General features: G+C 37.0%; 1 protein-coding gene across 3 annotated transcripts in view; it reads left to right on the forward strand.

The window, feature by feature from the left end:
* SUGCT (succinyl-CoA:glutarate-CoA transferase) overlaps positions 1-27,442 on the forward strand; it is a 750,432-nt gene that overhangs the window by 354,036 nt on the left and 368,954 nt on the right. For all 3 annotated transcript variants that reach the window (XM_053218654.1, XM_027071610.2, XM_053218653.1), the window contains one exon: positions 22,048-22,150. In XM_053218654.1, the coding sequence (XP_053074629.1) occupies positions 22,048-22,150 (103 nt within the window). The remainder of the gene's footprint in view (positions 1-22,047; positions 22,151-27,442) is intronic.

The following is a 27,442-nucleotide window of genomic DNA, read 5'->3' on the forward strand; positions in this document are numbered from 1 at the left end:
AACTGTGAGATCATGACCTGAGCCAAAATCAAGAGTCAGATGCTTAACCGACTGAGTGACCCAGGTGCCCTTCAAAACACCTTTTTTAAAAAAAAAACCCTGGGGGCACCTGGGTGGTTCAGTGGGTTAAGCGTCCGACTTCAGCTCAGGTCATGACCTCACAGTTTGTGAGTTTGAGCCCCACGTCAGGCTCTGAGCTAATAGCTCAGAGCCTGGAGCCTGCTTCAGATTCTGTGTCTCTCTCCCTTGCTTGTCCTTCTCTCTTCCTATCTCTCAAAAATAAATGAATAAACATTTAAAAAATGTTTAAAAAATTAAAAATAAACTCTGGCTACTATTAAGCCCTGTTTCTCTGTGCATTTATTATTTTTGTACTTAACTTCCTTTTTTTTTTTTAATTAACTTTGTTTAAGACACAATTGGCTCTGTTTAAACCAACTTGATTGCTGTCTCTACTAGCTTCTTATTATGCACAAATCCAACCAACATGACATCATCCTAATCCTCACTTAAATTCAACAACAGACACCACCCTTACTATCCAGGATTGAAACTGAACTGTCTGGGTGTGTGGTGGCCTGGCTTGAAATTTGCACATCATGTCCTTATGCAAATTGCATTTCTCTGTCTTATCCACAACGACATTTTTAATGACCTTGTGGGTAGCTTTGGTGAAATCCAGGAACGCTGCCCATTCGTATTTCCTTCACACTCCTGTGTGAACCCAATCAAAAGAATACTTCCTTTTATAAGTATTAAAAAGTTATTTTAAAGTCCTGTATTCAGTGACGTATTGAGCTCCTACTCTGCTAAGCATCATTTTTGTGTCTCAGGGTGACTCTTCCAAGATTCAACAGCAAATGAACAAAAAACCCAGTTTCCTCATATTGAAAAAAATGGGCCATATAAGGCATCCTTGCAAAGTGAATGCTATGATTTATTGAGATAATGTATGAAAGCACCTAGCATGGTTCCAGAGTGCATAGGTGTCTAATACATCAATTTCCTTTCTCAGGTTCCAGAGAGAGTAAACACAAACAATTCATTAGTCAATCAGCTGATCGATCCGTTGATCCATTCTTCCATATATACATTTTTTATTGCTCACCTCCTCATTTACTGAAGTGGTACAGCATAGGGGAAGGGTGGGGAGAGCATGGATTCTGGGGCTCATACTCTCTGGGTTCTAATCCTGGATCTTTTCCTGACCGTGGGATCTTGCCAAGTCACTGAAGCCTCGCCATGCTTCAGGTTCATCATCTATCAAATGGGGATGATAATAGTATCTATGTTATAGGGTTGTTATATTAGATGTGTAATCCATGTAAAGAGCTTAAAGTCGTGTCTGGCACATAGAATATGCTATGTAAATGTCATCTATCAAATGTCAGGCTCTGTCCTCGTATAAGGATACAACAGAAAGCAAGCCAAGCCCATCTCTTGCCCCATAGTACTTACTGTTAGTGGGGATCCCCATATTTTTTATGGAACCATGAGACTACTTTAATCATCTTGGTTTCTTTTAAGGATTTGAGAAATTTTGAAGAAAAAAAGAATACGATGAGTTTTTTTTTTTTAGTTCTATTTATATCTTGCCAAATTGTTTTGTGGAGTTTTGTTAATGTATATACATAATTAGATATAATTATATGCACATACAATTGTGAGTTCTGTTTTTGCATTTCCTAAAGTATTTCTGTGTATATTGTATAAAGTATTTAGTGTATATTGGCTATATATTTACTTTAAATTGCTTATGTACTAACCTGTTGTATAAATATTCTGTAGTGTACAAAGGCATTTTGCTGTCTTCTAGGCATTTAGGATATTTTTACTTTTTTACTGCATTAGAAGCTTTTGATTTGAATATCACTGTACAAATGGAATCATTCAAACTGCATGAACAGATTTATAGTTCTTATTACTTCTTAACAGATTGTTTTCAAGAAAATCTGAGTTAATTTGTAGGACCTCAGTAATATGTAACCATACTTTTTCCCCCCACTTCTTACAGTGTATAATGATACCTCAAATCATTTAACTTGCATCTCTTAAATTATAAGTGGGGCTGAGCATGTTTTTCTGTGATGGTTTATTTTCATCTTTTCCCTTTGAATAACATGTTTTTCTCCACTGATGGGTAGGCTATGAATTGTTTAAATTCTTTGTATATGCCATATTGCAGAGTAGGTAAAGGATGTCAGGGTGTTTAATTTCCAGAAGAGAGGACTTGGTGGAGGATCATGGCTGCTGTTTTAGAATGTGAAAAGACTGTTATGGGGAAGAATGTGGTCTGAGGCTCCCCAGGAGTCAACAAGGATCAGTGGGGAAGACATTTCCAGAGGCAGGTTCGAGGATGGATGTGAACGGTTGTGTTCTAACATTTACAGTCTTGGTTCCACCCTCAGGGAAAGGGTACCAGGGTGGGTGGAGCTAGGGAGGATGGGCAAAGAAGAGAAAGATTGGGAAGCTAGAATCCTTCTTCAGAGATTTCCAAATATGAAGTGAGTTCCTTCTGAAGGTACTGTCTTCCCTTGCAGAGCACTGTCTGTACTATCTACATGCAAAAGCAGGTTGGACGGCCACTCTTCTGGGTTTTAAGGATTGGAAGCCATTACCAATAGAATTCATTCTTCCTCTGGTATCCTTTGGAATAATAAAAAAGTAGATTCTCTGTCTTATAACTCTTTTCCTTCCTATCATTTTCATGTTAGCGTATTATGTCCAGTAACAAAATCATGTGCCCTTTCCTAAAGTTGTTCGTTCATGGAAGACACCAGATGAGAAAGTGAGTAAATCTGTGAAGTAGTAGATTTTCACACTTCATTTGAAAATGTCTTTTATTTGGGGCACCTGTGTGACTCAGTTAAGCATCCAAGTCTTAGTTTCGGCTCAGGTCATGGTCTTGCGGTTTCTTGCATTCAAGCCCCGTGTTGGGCTCTGCATTGACTGCACTCCCTGCTTGGGATTCTCTGTCTCCCTGTCTCTCTGCCCCTGCCCCTGTCTCTCTCAAAATACATAAATAAACTTAAAAAAAAATAAAGAAGAAAGAAAATATCTTTTGTTTAATGAGTGTAAATCAGATTCAGTAGAGATGCCTTGAAAAACAGTGTTTTGAAGCAGGAAAATTAAGGAACAATTGCAAGCTTGCCTTTTAGGGTGTGATGCTTTGCATTAGCTTATACCTAGATTCAGATTGTGTTTGATATGATGCTAATGGTCTAAATGTGTATTTGAAGTGAGTAGAAGAGGTGGACGTCATACAACACCTGGGTTATACATTTTACTCCTGGGCAGGACTAGAAGCACGTAAGTAAAAGATGCCTGTTGGTCAAGTGATAACAGGTTGAACTTGGCCAGGAAAAATAAAAACTGAATCATAAATGAGTTTCCTTTGACTTCAAAATGGCACCTGACTCACAGCCAAAAGGAAGGTTCTCCACATTTCTTAAAAATAATACCCTGGAGGGGTGCCTGTGTGGCTCAGTTGGTTAAGCATTTGACTCTTGATTTCAGCTCAGCTCATGATCTGAGTTCGTGGGTTCAAGCCTTGCATTGGGCTCCCCACTGACAATGCAGAGCCTGCTTGGGATTCTCTGTCTCCCTCTCTCTGCCCCTCTCCTGCTCTCTCTCTTTCTCTTTCTCTCTCTCTCTCTCTCTCAAATAAATAAACTTAAACATTTTTTTGAACAATACCCTTGAACTTCTGGGAAGACGATGGTGCCAGTGGCAGCATCATTTTTGGATCTCCCAAATCTCCACATAAAAACGGAGCTACTAAAGAACAAAATGAGAAAAAAACACGGAAAACACTTACAACAAAAGGACAAGGAATCCTCTTCAACCCCAAAATGTAAGTGAGTGGAGACAAACTACCAAAAGCATAGGACCAGAATAATAGCAACATCTGTCTGTAAGGGGAAAAACCGAGGGTAGCACTGGGGCCTCTGTCCTGGACTCGCGCATAGGTTCAGAATAACCTAGACGCATTCTTCAGGAAGGGACGAGCAATTTTGAGAACAGCAACAGAAGCTAGGAACTGAGTGCAGGGCTTCCCAATGAGCTCTGAAGAAACTGGGGCAGTATAGTTGCTATGAATTGTTGACAGTCCCCTCCAGGAGAGGGCTCCATGCTGAAAAACTGCAGGGAGTGAGATAAAAATTGAGCAGGGTATTGGGAAGCCTGCATGGCTCAGTCGGTTAAGCACTGACTTCAGCTCAGGTCATGATCTCACGGTTCGTGAGTTTGAGCCCTGTGTTGGGCTCTGTGCTGACAGCTCAGAGCCTGGAGCCTGCTTCGGATTCTGTGTCTCCCTCTCTCTCTCTGCCCCTCCCCCCACTCACACTCTGTCTTGCTCTGTCTCTCAAAAATAATAAACATTAAAAAAAGTTTAAAAATATATAAAAAAATTAAAAATTTTTATCTATCTATCTATATCATTTTCCTGGTACCCTCCGGGAGGAAGGAACAGCTACACTGAATTTTGTGTTCATTTCCTTCCTTTCTTTATGTACTTTCAACACATATATAGGTAGCCTAAAGAATAGATTGCTTAGTTCATAAATGACACTTTTAATATTTAAGAACATAATAATATTATCTGTTTCCAGACTTTTAAGATAGTCACTATAACTGATGACAATTTCCTGAAGTTAAAAAAAATAATTTGAAGCTATATATTGAAATAGCATACCATGTATCTGAGACTATTGACTCTAAAAACCAATGCTAAGACATAGTAAAATTATTGGACTTTAAAGGAAAAAAAATATATATCTTTCAAGCCAGTAGGCAAAAAGAACGCATAACGTATAAGGGCAAGAAATTTAAATTATCAGATTTTTTTTTCAGGAGCAGGGAGTAACATTTTAAAGATATTCAAAGAAAGAAAGCTAAGGATTTCCATAAACACTCAACCTGACCTTAAAGTAAAAAGGATACAAATTGTTAATAATTATGCAGGAATTGTGTAATCTACTAAAAAATGGGCTAACAAAAGTAACTGGAAATATAGTAACCTAAAGACTTGTGGCAAGCCCCATTTATAAATATGAAATATATGTAACATAGGTAAATGAAAGTCAAAGAGAAAGTATGTAGTATGCACTGGCAATATATTCTGGCTATGTAGATACATAGATACAGAAAGTTAAACACGGGGAGTACAATTGGTGCCACATAACAAAAATATTTATTAAAAAAATCGTAATTGTGGTAGGATTAAAGTAGTTATTCTGAGATTATTGTGTATTTGATGTAGGATAATGCAAATGGATAATTATGAGTTATTCTAATTCTATTATCACCTGTGTCCTTGAGAATCAAAATTATTCTAAAAGTTCTGTACATTAAAAACCACCGTAAATAAAAGTTAAAGGCAAATACAAAACTTGTCAAAGCTTGTCACACATTAATATGAAAGAGGAAAACCCAATAGAAAATTGTTGAAAGAATATAATCAGGCATTTTATAAATAAAGATACACAAATAATCAAAAGCATTAGTGATCAGCAAGATGTCTTTCTTTTTTCTTTTGGCTTACCAAATTGGGAAAAATCAAATCAAATGATAGTTTCCGATTTGCTGTAAGAGAAACTGTCCATACAGTGCATTTGGCAACATTTATTCTTTTCACTGAGACCTTCTTAAGTCATCCTATTAATGGTGTGGCCACTCATGGAAGGTGTTTATTTTCTGCTTTATTTTTCTCCACAGCACTTCCGCAAGAAATATTTTACTCATTTATCCTGTCTCCTTCATGAAGATGAGAATTTTTGTTTTGTTCACTGCTAGAATCCTAGACACTTCCTAGCACTTAGTAGGAACTCAGTAAATACTTGTTCAATGAATGAATATAAAAATGTTCTAAAATTATGCACATTTAAAAGATTTTCATTTCTAGGAATAAATCCTGAGGAAATAAGATCATGTATAGAGAATAAGCTGTGATGATGTTTATTGAAGCGACATTCACATACCTTAAGAAAATAAAACACAAATATCCAAATGCCATAGTAAGTAACTATTCCTTGACTGTTGGACATGTGATTGCTAAATTTGAAATGGTTACAAAGCATCGTAAATCATTTATCCATTGATGGATATGTGGTTGCTTCCACGTTTTAATTATTGTGAATAGAAGCACCTGGGAGGCTCAGTGGGTTAAGTGTTCAACTCTTGATTTTGGCTCAGGTCATGAACTTATGGTTTGTGAGTTTGAATCCCACATCAGGCTCCACGCTGACAATGCGGAACCTGCTTGGGATTCTTTCTCTCCCTCTCTACCCCACCCCCACTAAAGTTCATGCTCTCTCTCTCAAAATAAAAAAATAAACTAAAAAAAATTAAAAAAAATGACAATTGTGAATAATGCTGCTATAAACACAGGTGTACAAATACTTTGAGATCTTGCTTTCACTCCTTTTGGATATATACTCATTAGTGGAATTACTGGGTCATATGGCAATTCTTTTTTTTTTTTTTTAAGTTTTTTGGGGAATATCCATACAGTTTTCCAGGTGACTGTACCATTTTACATTCTCACCAACAGTGCACGAGAGTTTCAATCTCTCCACATCCTTGCTAGCACTTGTTTTCTGTTTTTTTTCCTTCTCTTGAAATAGTCATACTTTCAAGGTGTGAGGTGATATCTCTATGTAGTTTTGATTTGCATTTCACCATTGATTAAAGATGAGCATCTTTTCATGTGCTTTGAAGAAATGTCTATTCAAGTCCTTTACCCATTTTTTAAATTGTGTTGTTTCTTTGTTGTTGAGTTTTTGGAGTTCTCTATATATTTTGGATATTAATCCCTTATCAGATATATAATTTGCAAATATTTTTTCCCATTCTGTGCATTGCCTTTTTTTCTCTTAATGCTAGGATATAGGAACTTGATTTATTTATTTTTATTTAAATTTTAGTTAACATACAGTACAATATTGGTTTCAGGAGTAGAATTTAGTGATTCATCAGTTACATAAAACACCCAGTGCTCATCACAAGTGCCCTCCATAGTACCCATCACCCATCTAGCCAATCTCCCACTCACCTCCCTCCATCAACCCTCAGTTTGTTCTCTATCATTAGAAGTCTCTCATGGTTTGTTTCCCTCTCTTCCCCACCCCTTCCCATATGTTCATCTGTTTTGTTTCTTAAATTCCACATATGAGCGAAATCATATGGCATTTGTCTTTCTCTGATTGAGTTATTTCATTTAACATAATTCATTCTAGCTCTATCCTTGTCATTGCAAATGGCAAGAGTTAATTCTTTTTGATAACTAATATTCCATTGTATATGTATCACATCTTCTTTATCCATTCATCAGTTGATGGATATTTGGGCTCCCTTCTGAGTTTGGCTATTGTTGATAATGTGCTATAACCAGTGAAGTTCATACATCCCTTTGAATCTCTATTTTTGTATCCTTTGGGTAAATATCTAGTAATGCAATTGCCGGGTCATAGAGTAGCTCTATTTTTAGTTTTTTGAAGAGTCTCCATACTGTTCTCCTGAGTGGCTGCACCAGTTTGCATTCCCAACAACAGTGCAAAAGAGTTCCCTTTTCTCCACATCCTGCCAATGCCTATAGTTTCTTGTGTTGTTCATTTTAGCCATTCTATTAGGTGTGAGGTGCTATTTCACCACGGTTTTGATTTATATTTCCCTGAAGATGATTGATGTTGAATATCTTTTCATTTGTCTGTTAGCCATCTGGATGTCTTGTTTGATAAAGGGTCTATTCATGTTTTTTGCCCATTTCTTAACTGGGTTGTTTGATTTTTGGGTGTTGAGTTTGGTAAATTCTTTATAGATTTTGGATACTAACCCTTTATCAGATATGTCATTTGCAGATATCTTCTCCCATTCCATAGGCTGCCTTTTAGTTTTGTTGATTGTTTTCTTTGCTGTGCAGAAGTTTTTCTCTTGATGAAGTCCCAATAGTTCATATTTTCTTTTGTTTCCCTTGCCTTCAGCAATGTGTGTAGTGAGAAGTTGTTCTGGCCAAGGTCAAAGAGGCTGCTGCCTGTGTTCTTCTCTAGGATTTTGATGGTTTCCTGTCTCACATTTAGGTCTGTCATCTATTTTGAATTTATTTTATGTATGGTGTTATAAAGTGGTCCAGTTTCATTCTTCTGCATGTCACCATCCAGTTTTCCCACCATCATTTGTTGAAGAGACTGTCTTTTTTCCACTGGATATTCTTTCTTGCTTTGTTGAAGATGAGTTGACCATATAGTTGTGGGACCACTTCCAGGTTTTCTATTCTGTTCCATTGATCTATTTGTCTGGTTTTGTGCCAATACATACCGTCTTGATGACTATAACTTTATAGTAAAGCTTGAAATCTGGAATCGTGATGCCTCCAGTTTTGTTTTTCTTTTTTAGCATTGCTTTGGCTATTTGGCAGCATCTTTTGTGGTTCCACACAAATTTTGGGATTGTTTATTATACCTCTGCAAAAAAAATACTGGTGGTATTTAGATAGGGATTGCATTAAATGTGTAGACTGCTTTGGGTAGTATAGACATTTAAAAAATTTTTTTAAATGTTTTTTATCTATCTATTTTTTTGGACAGAGAGAGGCAGAGCATGAGCAGGGGAGGGGCAGAGAGAGAGACACACACAGAATCTGAAGCAGGCTCCAGGCTCTGAGCTGTCAGCACAGAGCCCGACGTGGAGCTTGAACTCACGGACTGTGAGATCATGACCTGAGCTGAAGTTGGACGCTCAACCGACTGAGCCACCCAGGCACCCCTAGACATTTTAACAATGTTTGTTCCTCCAATCCCTGAGCATGGAATATTTTTCCATTTCTTTGTGTCTTCTTCAATTTCTTTCATAAGCATTATATAGTTTTCAGTGTACAGATCTTTTACCTCTTTGGTTAGCTTTCTAGGTTTCCTAGGTTTCCAGGTTTTATTATTTTTCCCAGGTTTATTATTATTCCTAGTTTTCTAGGTTTCATTCCTAGGTTTCTTATGATTTTTGGTGAAATTGTAAATGGGATCAATTCCTTTATTTCTCTTTCTGTTGCTTCATTATTGGTGAATATAAATGCAACAGATTTCTATACGTTGATTTTATATTCTGTGACTTTGCTGAATTCATGTATCAGTTCTAGCTATTTTTTTGGTGGAGTCTTTCAGGTTTTCCATGTAGAGTATCATGTTGTCTGCAAATAGTGAAAGTTTGACTTCTTCCTTGCCAATTTGTATGCCCTTTATTTCCTTTCGTTGTCTGATTACTGAGGCTATGACTTCCTGTACTATGTTAAATAGTAATGGTGAGAGTGGACATCCTTGTCTTGTTTCTGACCATAGGAGAAAGGCTCTCAGTTTTTCCCCATTCAGGATGATATTAGCTGCTGGTCTTTCATATATGGCCCTTATGATGTTGAGGTATGTTCCATCTATCCCTACTTTGTTGAGGGTTTTTATCAAGAATAGATACTTCTGTCAAATGCTTTTTCTTTTTTTTTAAATTTTTTTTTCAACGTTTATTTATTTTTGGGACAGAGAGAGACAGACAATGGACGGGGGAGGAGCAGAGAGAGAGGGAGACACAGAATCGGAAACAGGCTCCAGGCTCTGAGCCATCAGCCCAGAGCCTGATGCGGGGCTCGAACTCACGGACCGCGCGAGATCGTGACCTGGCTGAAGTCGGACGCTTAGCCGACTGTGCCACCCAGGCGCCCCTCAAATGCTTTTTCTACATCTATTGAGAAGATCATAACCTTTCTTTTATTAATGTGTTGTATCACATTGATGATTTGCGAATATTGAACTAGCCCTGCAGCCCAGGAATAAATCTCACTTGATCATGGTGAATAATTCTTTTAATGTAATTTTGAATTCAATGTGCGCATTGGCTTTTTACTTTATGAATAGTGTCTTTGATGCACAAATTTTTTAAATTTTCATGAAGTCCAGTTTATCTTTTTTTTTTTTTTTTGGTTACCTGTGCCTTTGGTGTCCTATCCAAAAAATCATTGCCAAATCCAGTGTTGTGAAACTTTTGTCCTATGTATTCTTCTAAGAGCTTTCTTGTTTTATGTGTTACATTTAGGTCCATGATCCATTTTGAGTTAATTTTTGTACATGGTGTTAGATAAGATTCCAACATCATTCTTTTTACATGTGGATATACAGTTAGTTATCCCTGCACCATTTGTTGAAAAATCGTCCTTTCCCCCATTGAATGGTCTTGGCACCCTGTTAAAAGTCATCTGACCATAAATGGCTCTCTTTATTTCTGGCTCTCTTTTCTATTCTGTTAGTCTGTATGTCTGTCTTTATGCAAAACCATACTCTTTTGGTTACTATAACTTTGTAGTTATAGTCTCTCTCTCTCTCTCAAAAAAAGTAAATAAATAAATAAAACGTTAAATATGGTTGAGACGATAGATTTAAAGTTATGTGTATTTATTTTAACACAATGAAAAGAAAAAAACCATTGTGATCCCTTTTAAATTTCTAAAATTATTTTTTTAATGTTTATTTATTTTTGAGAGAGCGAGACAGAGCACGAGCGGGGGAGGGGTGGAGAGAGAGGGAGACACAGAATCCAAAGCAGGCTCCAGGCTCTGAGCTGTCAGCACAGAGCCCGACGTGGGCTCGAACTCACGAACTGTGAGATCATGACCTGAGCTGAAGTGAGAAGCTTAACTGAGCCACCCAGGCGCTCCTAAAATTATTTCTGTAATTGATTTTATTTCTTCTTTTGTGTCTGTTGATATTAAATATTTTTCTACAAAAATTACGTATTGCTTTACTAGTAGGTCTTCACAAAGAGATCTCAGTTCAAGAGGCTTATGTTTTAGTATGAGAGGCCTTGGTATAAGTTATTTCTGGACCTTGGCAATGTGGGCAACTTTCCTATATTAGCTTTGCAATGATGCTGCTTGGGCTGTTTGTACAGTCACAGCAGATGCTGGTCAAACCATTATAATATTATGACCCACACTTCATTTAAAATCTGTACAAAACAGAGTATGTTTCTGAACTGTGAATGATCGTTAGTATGGGCCAGAATTATTACTGTGGTAACAGTTAGTGTGAATCTTAAGAAATAGTGGCTTCTCAGCCTAGTAAGTGTCTTGATGGGTTTAAGAGCAAGTTGTATGAAAAGTTCTGAGTGACCCTGCTCTGCAAGGCAGTGACTGGATTCCCCGGGGGAATTCTCGCTCCATCTTTTGTGTGGCCTGCAGATTGACATTCAGGCAAAGGAGAGAGCTAGTGAATGCTAGAGGGAAAAAGGGGTAACTTTAATCATAATTTATCAGTAATAGTAGAGATAAATTTCTAGGAGGAAATAAGGTCTGAGAAGATTACAGGAAATATTAAGTCTGTGGTTCTGTTTACGGTAGAAACACCGACCAACAAATTCCAGCTGTTTTTCTGTGGGTTATAGAAGTGTCACAGGCCTGTTTATAGTTAATGCATTGTAGACTTTAGCCTGGATATTATGGAATCCTATTGGTTTGGGTTGGATTTACTCAGATTTGTCCAAAGAGACATTTTCTATAGGCAGTATATTTATCTATCGAATTTTTGTTCCCAAAACTTCTGGTTTCTTTCCCCTTGTTGCCAACAGTTTGCCTCTCCAGTAATGTTAGTGTAGCTTTATTTATTTGACACTTCTGTAGCACTGACTCATACCGTGCACTGTTCTATACACCTTTAAATTTAATGCCTCATGACAAGCTTACAAGCTAGATACTGCTTATTAAATCAGCGCAGAAAGCAAAAACATGACAGGACAAGAATTATGATTTGTCTACATTAAAATTAATAGTTTTTATATGAAAAGGTAAGAAAGCTAAAAGACGAGCTATAGTGTAGAAAGAATTTAAAGTGCGTTAAGTCAGTAGTAAAAGAGAAATAGTCCAATTGAGAAAAGTGCAAAAAATATGAAAGGGAAAGAAAAAAATATTCTTTAAACTTGTGAAAAGATGTTTACCTTCTCTAGTTGTGAGAAATGCAACTTAATTTAAAGTAACCATGAGAGGGGTCCCTGGGTGGCTCAGCTGGTCGAGCATCTGACTTCAGCTTAGGTCATGATCCATGGTTCGTGAGTTCGAGTCCTGCGTCAGGCTCTGTGCTGGCAGCTCAGAGCCTGGAGTCTGCTTTGGATTCTGTGTCTCCCTCTGTCTGCCCCTTCCCTGCTTGTGCTCTGTCTCTTTCTCAAAAATAAATAAACAATAAAAAAAATTAAAGTAACCGTGAGATACCATTTCATCTCTACCAGAGTGACAAAACTTTAGTCTGACAATAACAAAAGTTGGTGAGAATATGGAGCATGAAAGAAGCAAAAATTGTCATCAGGCTGTATGGAGCTCTTTGGAGAATAGTCTGGCAAAATCTAATACAGCTGATGATGTGTCTACTTTATGAGTCAGCAATTCTGCTTCTCTATGTATACCTTAGGGAATCAATCCTACTTGAATAGATAGAGAAAATTATAAGGTTCTATTGAGCATCATGTGTAAGAGTAGGAAACTGGAAACAATAGACCATAAGTAGGAAAAAAGATAAATTGTGGAATATTCACACAGGAATGTGCCCAGTGGATAAAGCACATGAGCCAAATCTGTATGTATGAATACAGATAGATCTTGAAATTAAAATGCTTAATATGAAAGCAAGTTCCAGTATAAAGTTTAAAAACCCACATGATACCTCTTATTGCTCATGGATTAATTCCAACAGATACACATGTATTTAATAAGATGGTGCTTCTTTTGAAGAGGAGAAAAAGGGCAACAAGGTAAAAGAGAGGTACAAAAGGGGCTTCACCTCTGTTGGCAACATTGGTTCCTTAAAGATAGGAAACACAGATGCTCAAATGTTAAGATTTTAATGATGTGGGTAGGTGAGGAGACATAAGTATTTGTATTATTTTCTTTCCTATAGTTTTCTATTCCTATACTTTTTGGCATGTTTGAAATATTTTACAAGAGTAAAATAAAAAATAAACTTAATAATTTAAAAACTAACTCTAGTGGATAAGATTCCTGAATTTTCTTTTAAAAATCACAGGAAAGCATTGCTAGTATATTGAAATAAACTCTCCCCAAAACTTGTATGTTATGTGGACAGCATTTCTTTACAAAATTATATTCAGTTCTCACTGTCTTCCAGTGTAATGTATTTTGCAATTCTCCATTGTTTTTGTTAAGTCCCCGCAAGATATTTATTTAGCTTTCTGTGTTTTTCACAAAATTATTTGGAGTTTAAAGGCACAGTCTTTTGTATATCAAGAAGATGGGGTGTGAAAACTTTCTCTCCACTGTTCTGGAGAGCCACCCTTAGAGGAAATCCACAAATGTATTTATATTTATTTGTATAAGGGGATGGAATTAATGTGTACAAATTTTAGAAGATTATGGGTTCTGGGTATACAGATATTGACACTTCTATTAAAAAAACTGTGGTTGGCAAATTAACAACTCTTCCGTAGAAACAGTATTGCAGCAAGATAAGGTTTACCTTTGTACTTATGCAAAAAATATAATTTTTTTTGCAAATTGATTCATATTTCCAATTATATGAACAAATCATTGTGTGCATTGAAGAATGCTTTTACAACATAAAGTCATATTCCAATGTTAGTTAAGTTACATTTGGATTTTCATATAAAACTCTGAAAATACAACTAACTAGACCTCCAAAATAACTTACATTTTTGAGTCCTGAATTTTGATGTGGAAAAATGATTGAGGGGACTCAAAGATTTAAAAACTTGTTGCAGAGTCTCTGTATATAGTTTATCCTTGAAATACTTTTCTGTTCTGACCCAAAAGTGGGGAGAAACTCATAAAACCAAGATGGATGTGATTTTACTTTTGCCACAAATGTTGCCATATTCTTCACTCAAGAAACTCTGAAGACCATGGAAGACAAAGTTTCTTTGAGCCTCTCATAAAGTCAGGCGGGAGATGTAGGTAAAAGGGCAAAGGCTCCAAGTTGCTGTCACTAACTTTTAAGTCACCATATTTTGCCCAGGGGTATCTATGGACCTCTTAAGGGAATGAGACCTTGTCTATCTATGGACACAGCGTGACCTCGCAGTAGGCCTTCTCTTTTGTCACCGACAGGAATTGAGACTTTGGACTTCCTCTGAACCACTAGGATGAGCCAGAAAGACAAGATTTAACATCCGTGGCTTCTCTACAAGCTATAGTGATGTTGGTACCTCTTTAAATTGTTACAGCCCTCCTGGATGCTATCCTGGTTAAAATGTATTTGCTCTACTACCCCCTGCTTAGCTTGAAATCTCTGCATTGTCGCTACCTACCATGAGATCTCCAGATGTAATGAAGACCAGTTGAGATTCCTGACACTGGTGGCATCACCAATGATGTACACTGCACAAACACTGATATTTTCTAGAAAAAAAATAACAAAGTGACATGTAAATACATTTTAGAAGTCCCAGAAGCTTTGAATTTTTGTTTTCAAAATTAAAAATAGTTTTTGATTGGGTGCCTGGGAGGCTCGGGAGATTGAGCATTTGACTCTTGGTTTTGGGTCAGGTCACGATTCCAGGGTCATGGGACTGAGCCCTGCATTGGGCTCTGTGCTGATCATGGAGCCTGCTTAAGGATTCTCTTTCCCTCCCTCTGCCCCTCTCATCTGCTCTCTCTCTAAAATAAATAAATAATATTTTTTGATTGAGGTACACAGTTGACCCTTGAACAATGAAGGGGTTAGGGGTGCCAGACTCCCACACAGTTAGTTGAAAAATCTCTTTATAACTTTTGAGTGTTTATGAATTTAACTAGTAGTAGGCTACTGTTGACTAGAAGCCTTACTAATAACATGAACAGGTGATTAACTCATTTTGCATGTTATATGTATTATAAACTGTATTCTTACAATAAAGTAAGCTGGAGAAAAGAAAATGTTATTAAGAAAATCATAAAAAAGAAAATACATTTACAGTACTGTATTGTATTTATTGAAAAACGTCTGTGTGTAAGTGGACCCATGCAATTCAAGCTGATATTGTTCAAAGGTCAACTGTAATTGACATATAATACTGTATTAGTTTTAGGTGTACAGCATAATGAATGATTTGACATATATATGCTTATATTTTTACAGCCATAAAATATCTGAGAGATGATCAGCAGTAAATAGGATCTGCTGTATAAATTGTTAAAATGCATTCCTTGGATTGCAGTTTAGGCATATTTTATTATCGTGTTTATTTTTAGTATAAGTGACACGACTACTAAGTGGAATACCAGTTATTGGGTACTTACTATGTGCTATGTGCCATGTTAAGCAATTTGCAACTATAATTTTCTTATAGCAGATGAGAAAATTAGAACTCAGTAAAGTTAAACCACTTACCTACCATCACAAAGCTAAGGGAAGTTAGGAAATACATTTCATTTATTGATTTGTTTATTGATTATCTTTCATAAATGGCAGCAGTGCATAGTGAGATGAGCTCTGAGCCAAGAGTATAAAGATTGAGTACGACTCCCAATTATGCTTCAAATTTTTCATCTTCAAAATAATGATAACTTGTCCTTTCTCATAGGATTCTTGAAAAGATCAGATTGGAATATGGTGGTCAATATTATGAGACATTATGGGACCATAGCATTGATCAATGGTCAGTGGGAAAGAAATTGGGAATTGTTGGAGACCAAGCACCTCACCCAGTACAGAGTTAACTTGCTTCTGTTCCCATCTTTGATATGCCAGTGGCCTAAGGGTGCCACTGCATGCTGAGCTTGATTGGGTTGATGTTGACTTCTAGCAGGTCGACGCTACTGAGCAAACATAGAGAAAGACGTGTTCAAAATCCCACCCATGGATAGATTTGAGCCTTCTCTTACATATACCTCCCTACTTGACTTCTCTATGCCTTAATTTACTCAGTCATCAGAATCATAAAACTCACCTCCCAGGGTTATGATGACTAGAAATAATATATGCAAAGTATTTCTTATGGTGCCTGGTAGATAAAAGGCTCTCAGTTAAGAGTAACACCAAGATGCTAGGCTTCAAGTACTCCTTTTGAAGCCTTCTCTGGGAGTGGTCTTTGGCTGCACATGACTCACAGAACTTTGTCTGGTCTGCTCTCCTGGACTTTGCTACCTTGAGTCAAACAGTATAAAGTTGTGGTTAACACATGGGCTTTGGACCCAGGATAGACTTCCAGCTTGGCTACTTAATTTGATACGACTTAAAAAGGTTACTTAAACTCTGTAAACTGTGGTTTATTTAAAGGTTTAAACCTTTAAAATGACCATGATGATACCTTTCTCACAGGATCGTTGTGAGAATTGATTTGATTTGAAAAATCGTGAATGTTATTAACTGATATTTTTATTAAGGTCATATAGGTAGGTGGTACTGGGGCTGTAACTCAATATCTATCCACATCTCATGCCTTTTCTGTTGTGCACACTTTCTGTGTTTGAATACTTTCAGTAACTGGACTGACAGTGTGCTATTAATAGAAATATGTACAATGTGCAAAATAGGATGATTTTATAGAGCCATAGACAACAATAGATAGTTTTTAAGGTCTTTTTAATTCCTGAGATCTTATGATTTTCTGGATAACATAGTCAGTCCCTAAATCAAAACATTATGTTTTAAGCATCTGTTTGTAAGTTAGTTGTTGGGAACTTGAAATTTATTTTCAATAAGACATATTTCTGTGAAGAATTTAAAGAGCAGTGTGAAGGAAGAAGGAAAAGAGGAGATATTGTGATACTGCATTTAAACCTAAGACCCTCAGATTGTCTTCCTTCTCCAAACCTCAGTATCTAAATATACCTATTGTCAGCAAGGTTTTGGAAGAAAGTAATCTACCCCACTCATTCAAGCTAATGTGACTAAGACCCTCTTATTCTGACCAATTAGTTGTATACTCATTCATTTAGCAAATATTGGGTGCCAACTGTGTTCTCAGTTTTGGGGATATAGCAGTGAAGAGATGGTCTGTTTCTCTAGTGTGAGAGAAGATAGTCATCCTGGGAAAAGAGACAATTGGACAGATTTGAGACATATAAAATTCACTTTAGTAAAAGGAGGAAAATTGGAGGCAATAAGTTTTTAGTCTACTATTGCCACAGTCCAAGTGTCAGACTAGATAAGTAAAACTTAACTATTGAAATGTTGATTCTGCAGGCCCGTTATGTGTCAATTATAAGAGATGACGAAAAAACGAGTTCCTGAGTTAGCCAAAAGTGTGAATTCAGGAAAGGGAGAAATACAAGGTTTATGGGGGCAACAGAAGTGGTAGTCATCCATGGGCGTGTTGTGTTTATGGGGAGGATAGTGCATCTGAGTGGAAATATCCTATGGCAACTAGGAAGAGGAGATGGGGGAAAGGTCAGGGCTAGAAATACAGATTTGGGTACCATCTCCATGGAGACGACAGGATTACTTAGATAGGTGAAAAAGAACAAAGAATATCGGGACTGGAAGAAAAAGGTAAAAGAATTTAAAGAAGAAACTGAGGGGCGCCTGGGTGGCTCAGTCGGTTGAGCGCCCGACTTCGGCTCAGGTCATGATCTCACAGTCTGTGAGTTCGAGCCCCGCATCGGGCTCTGTGCTGATGGCTCAGAGCCTGGAGCCTGCTTCCGATTCTGTGTCTCCCTCTCTCTCTGCCCCTTCCCTGCTCATGCTCTGTCTCTCTCTGTCTCAAAAATAAATAAAAACATTAAGAAAAAAATTAAAAAAAAAAAGAAGAAACTGAAATGGCCAAAGAGGTCTTAAAAATCCAATAAGTATAGTACTATAGGATGTAAAGATAGGCTGGTCAAAAGCATCAAATGCTGCACGGAGAGCAGGTAGGATGAGGACTGTGAAAAGAATATTGGGTCTGACAAGTGGTAACTGAAGACTCTTGGAGTCTGGGTAAGAAAAAGTGTTGGTGAACAAATCAGATTTCTGAGGCTTATGCAGCCATGACAGACTGGAAATGATAAATAAGAGGAACAAAAGGGGTAAGAGCGCCAAGAAAACGTTTTTTTTCCAATGAAAATGGTTTATTATTGACAATAATATGGAAGATATTGATAGAGGGGAAGATTTAAGATGCATCGGAGAGAGAGTACATTACCTCCTTTCAAGTTTTCTTGCCTCTGGTCTCGTCTGTATCTCTCTGTTCTCTGTGTTAATGTGTTGATGCTGATTATGTCAGTCCCCCGCTGAAAGACGTCTCTGGATTCCTCGTTGCCGGTGGAAATCCAATATCCTTAGCATAGCAGACAAGATGCCTTGCACTCCAGTTCTAAACTTCTTTTCCCATTTTTCATCTTTTGCCACTCAGGGCACAGGAGACTTTAGATTCTTTCCAGGATGGGTCTTTGTACATATTGTTCTCTCTGTCTGGAAGACCCTTCTTTCCATCTTCCCCATGGAAAATGCTAATTCATCCTTCAACAGCTGGCTCAAATGTCACCTGGTTTTTTAATTCCTTCCTGACTCACCAGGCCCCGTTCAGGTCTCCTTTTTTGGTACTTTAACTCAGGTTGTATACTCATTTTTTTGCCTTAGCATCTTGCATTGCAATTCATCAATTTCTTTAGCTGTGTTCTCCTTTAGGTCTCCTTTATGATCTTTGAATACAGGGGCGTTTTTATTGTTGTAATCCCCATGACTGACACAAAACACACTATTACTAAAAACATCAGGAATGAATGAGTATTAATGTAAGGAGATAGAGCTTGAAGTGAAAAAGCATCTTCGTGCTAAATGAAATAAGCCAGATGCAGAAATACAAACAGTGCATTGATCTCACTTATGTGTGGAATCTAAAAAGTCAAACTCCTAGAACCAGAGTGTAGAATGGTGGTTGCCCAGGACTAGGGTGTGGGGAAAGTGGGGAAATACTGGTCAAAGGGTACAAGCTTTCAGTTATAAGATGAGTAAGTTCTGAGAATTGAATGCATAGCATGGTCATTATAGGTTTTAATACCATATTTAATACTTAATTGTTCTTAAGTAGATTTTAAATGTTCTCACTCCCCCCCCCACCCACATAAATGGTAACCATGAGGTGAAGGATGTGTAAATTAATTTGCCTGCAATAATCATTTCATGATGTATATGTATATTAAATCACTGCACCACATTTCACTCTTTAAAAAACCATGTTGTACAAGCTAAATGTGTACAATTTTTATTGGTCAGTCATACCTCAAAAAAAGGTTGGGGGGCTAAAGCTGTATGAATTTGAGCAGGTTCATTTCTCCAAACCTGATTTTCCTACTGATCATATGAGAATAATATTTACCTTACAGTAAGCTTGTGAGGATAAAAGCTACAAGATATAGACCAAACAATTTAATAACCAGTATTTAGTAATCATTAACGTTAGAATTATTTCCAACTCCACCTTCATGGCCCATGCCTCTTAGTTTCTCTCTGGTCTTGCATTTGGCTGCAACGTTACACTATTCTCTAAAGAGAAGAGCTTTTGTTTTTTAAGTGAAATCTTGATGCAAAGAAATTTAAACTCAAGTCCGTCTTCATGTTTCATCTACCTAAGTGATGCGATCTGGTTAACAATACTCATTCTGACATCAAGTGACTTCAGCAAAAATCTAAAATGTAATATGTGGATTGATTTAATAAGTTCACAATTAAGTCTGGTTTGTTTAATGAGTTTCCAAGTAACGTCCCAGAGGAGGCTCTAGTTTTGAGGCTCACTTCACTGGATCTAGGGACACTTTCCTGTCTTACCTTCAGTATTATACTGCCTGAAAAGTGATTTAGAACAGCTCTTTCCTTTTCCTTTTTTTTTTTCAGCAGAATTTTTGTGGTTAATAAAAACATGCGCTTACAGCTTTTTTGCATAGATAAAGGAAAGGATTCCACATCAGATTTAGATCAAGAGATAGATTTTCAGAGGAAAATGATGGATGTGTCCTCTGGGAGCAGCGGAATGCAGCGATGTTCTGTCTCTGACTGATTGAGTTTAAGGCATTTACGAACGCTTCCACACCCACACCCACGCAAATACACAAACAGTGGTCACAACTGCAGCTCCAGACACTGCCTCTCTCCCCTGTCTCATTTCCAAAGTGCATCCATTGGTTTCCATAACATGAAATAAATCCCTTGCTTTTGCCCAGTGGTGAAAAGCTTATATAAATACTAAAACTGCAACTATTCCCCTGAGTTTTCTGTTGGCAAGTCTGCAGCCATGGGTTTGTTTGGATATTGACATGCATTTTCTGTGCGGCTCTTTTAGGCCACTTGGGTGAGGCCAGTGGTGATAAATTCACTTGTCTTGAAAATTTATCAGCTTAACCATTATAATACTTGGTTTATGAAAAATTTAAGTAATTGACACCTTGATTGAAAAGGCTCCAAGTTCAAAGTATCTCTTTTATTCTTTCAGCATATATCATTCTGGTGATATATATGTCTCAGGAAGTCTTGGCCAGGAGATGATTTTAACAGTCATTGAAAAGAAAATAAGGTTGTGAAGAATTGATTATTGTAAGACATTTAATCTGCATAGTGGTGTTCCCATGAAAGAATGCTTTTCAGTATGTAGAAGGAAAGTGTTTGGTTGTATACTACATAGGGATGGTTAACATTACTGGCTGCGATTCAAATGTACAATAAAATCTTGTCATAATAATAACATTAGAAAAGTGTCCTCAAAGTATTGATACTGTTTTTACCCTGGTTTTAAACAGTGGAAGAAGTAGGGCATTTCTCTTATATAATTTCCCACAGAATCTGCAAATTTAAGGTTAATTCTAGCTATGTGTCAGATTGCTGAATGGAAATCCATGAATATACTATTTCAATTATATTTTCACTTGTTTTTCTGTAGTAGTGCCTTCTACTTGCTCCCAATAACCTATTTTACCTAAGGCGTTTTAAAAATCTCTTTTCACCTAGATTATTACTTAACTGAAAATAGTTCGCCACTTTAACAATTAGTAATTCTAAACTCTTTTGCAAGTTATCACTGTTCAGTTGCCTTGAAGATCCAAGATTGTGTTCTGTTTCATTGTCTTAACAAGAAAAAATACAAAACAGTGAATCTCATTAATGAATTAGGTCCCCTTTTCTTGAGACCTAACAGAGAAAATAAAGGCAATCAAATAGGCTTTTAGGTCTGTGGAGCCTAATTTTATAGAAAAAACAAACAGAGGTAAAGGACTTGGTTGGATTTGAGAGGTAATGGCTAAACTGATATATCAGTGTTCACATGCCTAGATTTGTTCTGATTAGTAAATCACAGTGCAAATAAGTACCTAAAGTTGTTTTTAGGCCAATGGTTGTGGCTGTTAACTGATGCACCTTAAATATAATAGGGGTAGAACATATAGCTTTCTTTTAAAACAACTACATTTTTAACAATGTTTATTTATTTTGAAAGAGAGAGAACAAGGGAGAGAGAAGGAGTGTGAGCAGGGGAGGGGCAGAGAGAATTTCAAGCAGGTTCCACACTGCCAGTGCAGAGCCTGATGCAGGGCTTGAACCCACGAACCATGAGATCATGACCTGAGCTGAAATCAAGAGTCGGATGCTAAACTGACTGAGTTACCCAGGCACCGCTAACGCAACATTTGTTTATTTTTTGTTTTGAGGAATAATTTAGTATGTCAGTGTCTACCTGATAGTGGCGTATTATGCCTTATACCTAAAAAATACTTTGCACAATGACATTATGCTCAAAATTGCAATTATTATTATCATTATATTTATAAATTGCTCAAAACCACAACAATTGAAACTCAGTTAAAACCATTCCCCACATAATCTCTCTTCTCCAATAGGCTCTCTGTCAAAAAGCACACAGGGACAGAAGTAGGAGGAGTTTTATCTCTAAAGGTGGATTTTCAAACAACGGGACCTGGGTGGCTGTTCCTACCACTGCAGGGCAAGTCGAGTTGTTTCAGTTAGGCAACATTCTCAAAACTAGGAGCAAAGAGAGTCTAAGAAACATATTTTTGTCGTTATTGGTTGCTTCAAAAGAGGGCCATATGAGAAAAAATGTTGTGTTACATTCTTTGTAAAAATACATCTTTTTTTGGTGTGTTCCTAGGTTTGAAAAAGAAATGACCAGCAAGTGGTTATACCTCTTTGAAGGCAGTGGGGTTGCATACGGCCCAATCAACAACATGAAGAATGTATTTGCAGAACCCCAGGTTTGGTTTTTGAAGTTTTTAGTACATTGCAGTTTTTTAGTACATATTGCCTCTCTTTCTTATCATATAAATACCTGTTAGCCATTGGTCTTGAGCTTAAGTCATGTAACATGATTTTTGACTATTACGTTAGACTGTGGGTCTGAAGTAAAAAGAATCAATTTGGAACTGGCTGTCTATAATCATGCTTTTATGTCCATCAGATCTAACATATTTCTGCAACAGTCTCTACATAAAGCCTGTGAGGTCAGGACATTCATTTTTCCTGAAAAATAGAAATATAGACAATTGAAAGATTGGGATCAGGCACTTGGAGATCATTCTCTATAGAAGGAAGTATGACAACTCTCACAGTTACAGTCCATATCTTGTCAGATGGCTATCTTAAACTGTACAAAGCAGGTTACATTAACTTTGCAAATGAGAGGCTTTTATATGTTTTGATTAGTAAAGGGCATTATTTGTGAAGAATTAATTGTTCTTGAATAGAGATTTGATCTGTACAATTCTTATAGGCTTCTTCTTGGGCCCAGGAATAAGGATCACCTGAAAAAAATATTTTTTTCTATAACATTGTTCAAATAATTATTTTTAGATGGTATCGAAATAATTTCTGATTTTATTAATCAGTATCACTGCAGGCAACTTACTGTTTCTTGGATTCACATATTAATCCCAAAAGGTAGAGGAACTCCATTTTTCTATGAAGCTTTCACTATGATTATTCACATATCTTGTCAGTTTCCAATGCTTCAAAATTACAGGTTTAAAAAAATTCTTTTCATTGTAACAGATTTTTCTTTGAAATTAATTATTGAAAATGGAATACGATGTTTTCTAAGAGAGGAGAACTTCGTTGGAAACTGACCTAATTCTTTACCTTTGGTATCTATATTTTACATGAATACCTGCTTCAAGGAGAATTGAGATGTATTTGATTCAATGGCTACAGTATTTACTGGAGGAAAAAAAGTGAATGAATTCAGGAATTCTGCTTTGGGTTTATTTTCCTGCCAAGATCGTGAAAATGGCAAGGCTTTGTCCGTAATAAAACAATGGCCAATAAGCATTTGAGATAAGGGGGCCCACTTGATGTGTGTTGAGTTTATGTGGAAGGGTCCTCACTATATCATGGATCACTGTCTGGTGACTCTTTGCAATGATGTAGCAGCATGCATGCCCTGAAATGTACTAGACCCAGAGGACCAGTTTCCTCACTTCATGACTTTGAATGAGGCCAAGCTCTGACTTTAAATTGTTGTGGGGGAATGGGTGGGTGAGTTGTACTATTATTTTCCCGCTTAAAAGTGGTACTGAGGTGTGTAGGACTTGGTGTTTAATTCAATTAATGTGAGGGCATGTTTCTCTAGAGATAATTTCTGAGAGTTTTATCATCAGCATTTCCGTTGCTCCACCTGTTTCATCAGGCGTAAATTCACCCCAAAGAACGTTATTTTAAAAATCAGTAGGTATGTTCTAATGTGACCTATTTTCTAGATTTTGTTGAATAAGGAACCAAGGTTCCACTCTTCAAATTGATCAATGCAGTCTGCTCTGGTTCGGACCGAATCTAGGATAATTAGATTTTTCATTCCCAATTTTCCCTTGTAGTTTAGTTTAATTACTGGTATCTCTGTATCTTGTCTCTTTTGGACCTGCATGAAGTTTCTATTGTTGGTCTATGGCATATTTTTAGGACTTCAATCATTTTTCAAATGGAGAAGAGTGATATTACCTGAGCCGGGACACCAACTTGTGCTACTACCCCAAGGGTCTCTGAAAACTGCCTTCTTAGCCACCCCAAAGAAGATTGTAACTATTACAATTCTAACATCAAAAATTTTTAACTGTACAGTGATGATTACTGACAAGGTACCCTAGTCGCAAGAATAGAGTTGGTCTCTTTTATATATAATTTCATTCTTCTTTGCGATTTAAATACCAAGCATACACTTCAAAGTTTTTTGGAGTTTTAGAAAGGCAAAAGAGCAACATACCATTACATTTTGAAAGTTAGCAAAGATGACTCTGGCAGTTGTATGTAGGATTGTTTGGCACAAGAGGTAAGGCCGCTGTGTTTCCCCTATGCTTGGAATTGCTGGGCTCTTTTTAAAGAATTCCATATAATTTGGGATTTTGGAAGGAATGTAAAATGTGACAAAATCATGGAGTTGTTTTTTAGGACTGCTTTAAAAGTTCATTCGGCAAACCATTCTTGTACTTATTATGTACCAAGTGCTAGGGATTTAGCATGAACTTAGTAATTATCTTATGTTCTGAAAAATAAATTTAAAATGGACTTAAATAGCAGATACACATTAAATATTGTTGATGCATGGATCAGTGAATGAATGAGTTGGCTAACTCTGCAAAGTATAGGTTTTCCAAATGATCAGGTGGCTATTGTGCACCCCTGAGTGGGGCTGACAAGCTCTATCTATAGTGCTGGCTGGAAACCCTTTGTCTGGAAAGCCTAGGGGAGGTAAGCACAACATAATGGTTAAGACCATGGAGTCAAAATTGTTGGGCAGCTTTATAAACTTACTAGGGTTCAGTTTACTCAACTGTAAAGTGGTGAAATAGGATCTTGTCTCTATATTGTTGTGTTACAAGAGATAGTGTTTATCAAGGGCAGTAGGGATTGCCAGATGGTAATATCCCTGGTTATGATGGTGTTCTTTAAGGTCATATTTTTGTTTTAAAAAAAAGAAACACCCTCTTTTTCTTACCTTTGTTTCGTGGATACAAACAAACTCAGTGTGGCTGTGGGGAGGGGATCGTTAGCTTAAAACCGAGCTCTAATACTCTTTTAAGAAAATGCATCTACAAACTCTGTGCCAAGTTCTCAACCTTCATCATTTCTGATTGCTGAAATTCCTTTTATTTTTTATTTTCTGTACAAGTATCATTTCCGTTTAAGGTGTCCTCCCTTGTTTTTCCCCCGATGAGCTGTAGAGTTTCTTGGCCCTGGGTACGTGGAACCGGCCACTTGTGCTCAGATGTGGGACCGTGCCGCTGGCGCCCGTGGCTGGCTCTCCGTGTGTGCTGTGCCAGCACAGCTGCTAGTTCAACTGAAAATTGACTTGGGTGAAGTACAAGGCCTGGAACATGGCGCAGGAAGTGAGGCTTTGATGAAGTGAAGAGGGGGTATGTCTAACCAAAAAAAAGAAACAGAAGCATCACAGTGCAAGAGAGAATTTTCTGCGGGCCTGCTTATAGTGGGCCATGTACATTTCATCTATGGTTTAGACTTGGTAGACAACAAAAATTTACTTGACAGTAGAAACTACTGCTAACCTAAATAATTTCATCATGGCCTCCTGTTCCAAGAAAACTTGATTTTTTGACTCAACTGAAAGAACAGATGATTTTTTTTTTTCTTGGATAGAGACAAGGTTGTCTACCTTTTATCCTCTGGTTATATGCTACAGACTGCCTAGTCGAAATGATCCTAAAGTATCCACTGTTAAGTCAATCAAGAATACTATGGGGGTTTTGGTCTGGATTTACCGATAGCTTTGAGAAATTTTGATCCAAAAGCCTTTTAGTGGTAGTTTTATTGTTTTTCTCCCTCAGTGATAAATTATCTGTGGAAAAGTCTGTGTATTCTAGAAGTATAATGGAGATTATCTGCATATAGATTTTCATGGTCGTTTTTCCAAGTGCTTTCTTAAAATATCTTTTTTTAATCAGGCCAAGATTGTGCAATACATTAAAGGAATTCTTAAAAAGTTTAAAAAACTTGCTAGATGACCTCAGTATGGTCCTATTTAACATACCCTTGGGAACATGTGCATGAAATACATTGTGGTTTGAGGTTTTCCAACCCAAACAAACTTAAAAGAAAATGCAGCTTTTAATAGAAACTATTCAAATTCTTGCAAAAATAGGTATGGATCTCACCACTGAGAGCATTTAAAAGCATCATTATCTACCATGAGAATCAAAAGAGATTGTGTTATCCTGTCTTTTGTATTTTGGTTAAGACTGTGTGTTTGACAATTCTAGTGTATTCTTTGCTGAACTGCGCAATTAAAAAAAATACATAGAGATGAATGACTGAATGTCTGATTAATGTTTTTTTTTTTTCTCCTTGATGCCATGACCTGTGGGTGGGGAAGAGAGGGCAAAGGGTGTCGCAAAACTGATGTTATTTAACAAAGTCTTCACATTTCTACCACACAAGTTGAATACATCAGGTGTAAGACATCACTCTGAAGCATCACTTCTGAGAACTATTGGGAGGGAAATATCAGAACTGAAATATCACAGCTGGCCCTGATTTTAGCTGGTGCCAAACACCTGCAGGCTCTAAAAGGATACCAAAACAAAACCCCACCCCATGGCCGCAAGCCATCCCTTAACAACCCTTCCTTAACTTTGTATCACCATCAAAATTAATTTAACATTTTCTACAGAAACCTTATTCTTCCGGTCCCAGAAGGCCATTACAACTCCGTTAGCAAATCTTTCGTATGGGGTAAATATGTCATAGAAACAAACAGAATGAAGTATTGAAATATTTGATGGCTTAAAATTATCTGTTGTTTTCATATCATTATTTGTGGAAGCCTGTGAAGTTGGAGATTTTATTAATCTCTAGGCTAGCTCATATTCTCTAAGTGATTTGATTTATTTTAGCACATTTTGGCAAAATATCTGAGCATCTGGGAAAAAAAGTTTCAATATTCATGTAGTAAGTGTCAGAAGCACCCCGATATACAACGCTGTTTTTCAAGCCCTTTCTACACTCATGCATGCACGTGCTTCTGCACATGCGCACAAACGCACGCATGCACACACACATTGTTGATGCATTTTAAAGATTGCCTTCTCAATGACATTAGTTAATATTTATTGAAATGCAGTTGTATAGCCCTGGGGGTCTTATACACCTCAGACAAAATTATATCCTTGTCTCTAATACTGCTGGGAAGCACGCATACCTACAGTGCTCCTTGCAACAGGAAAACAGTGATGAAGATCTGAAGTAAAACAATGTGTCTGGAAATAATTCCTGGGAGACGAAGGAGATAAAAAAACAAATTTTGTGCCCATCTCTGAATATATACATGACACATTTTAGATGGTGAACAAATTCAGATATATTATGTGTGTGTTTGTTTTATGAACCTGGGTTTAATACTTTAAATTTTTGAAGAAATGTGTTTTAGACTTAAGTGATTAAATGAAATAAAAATGGAGAGTGTAAGCCTTCAATTTTATATTAAAATAAAAAGCATAAGGCAGTAATATCTAGTGTTATTTTATTGTGTTGAGAAGGATCCTAAT

This window comes from Acinonyx jubatus, chromosome A2 (genome assembly GCF_027475565.1).
Source record: "Acinonyx jubatus isolate Ajub_Pintada_27869175 chromosome A2, VMU_Ajub_asm_v1.0, whole genome shotgun sequence".
NCBI classification, from domain to species: domain Eukaryota; kingdom Metazoa; phylum Chordata; class Mammalia; order Carnivora; family Felidae; genus Acinonyx; species Acinonyx jubatus.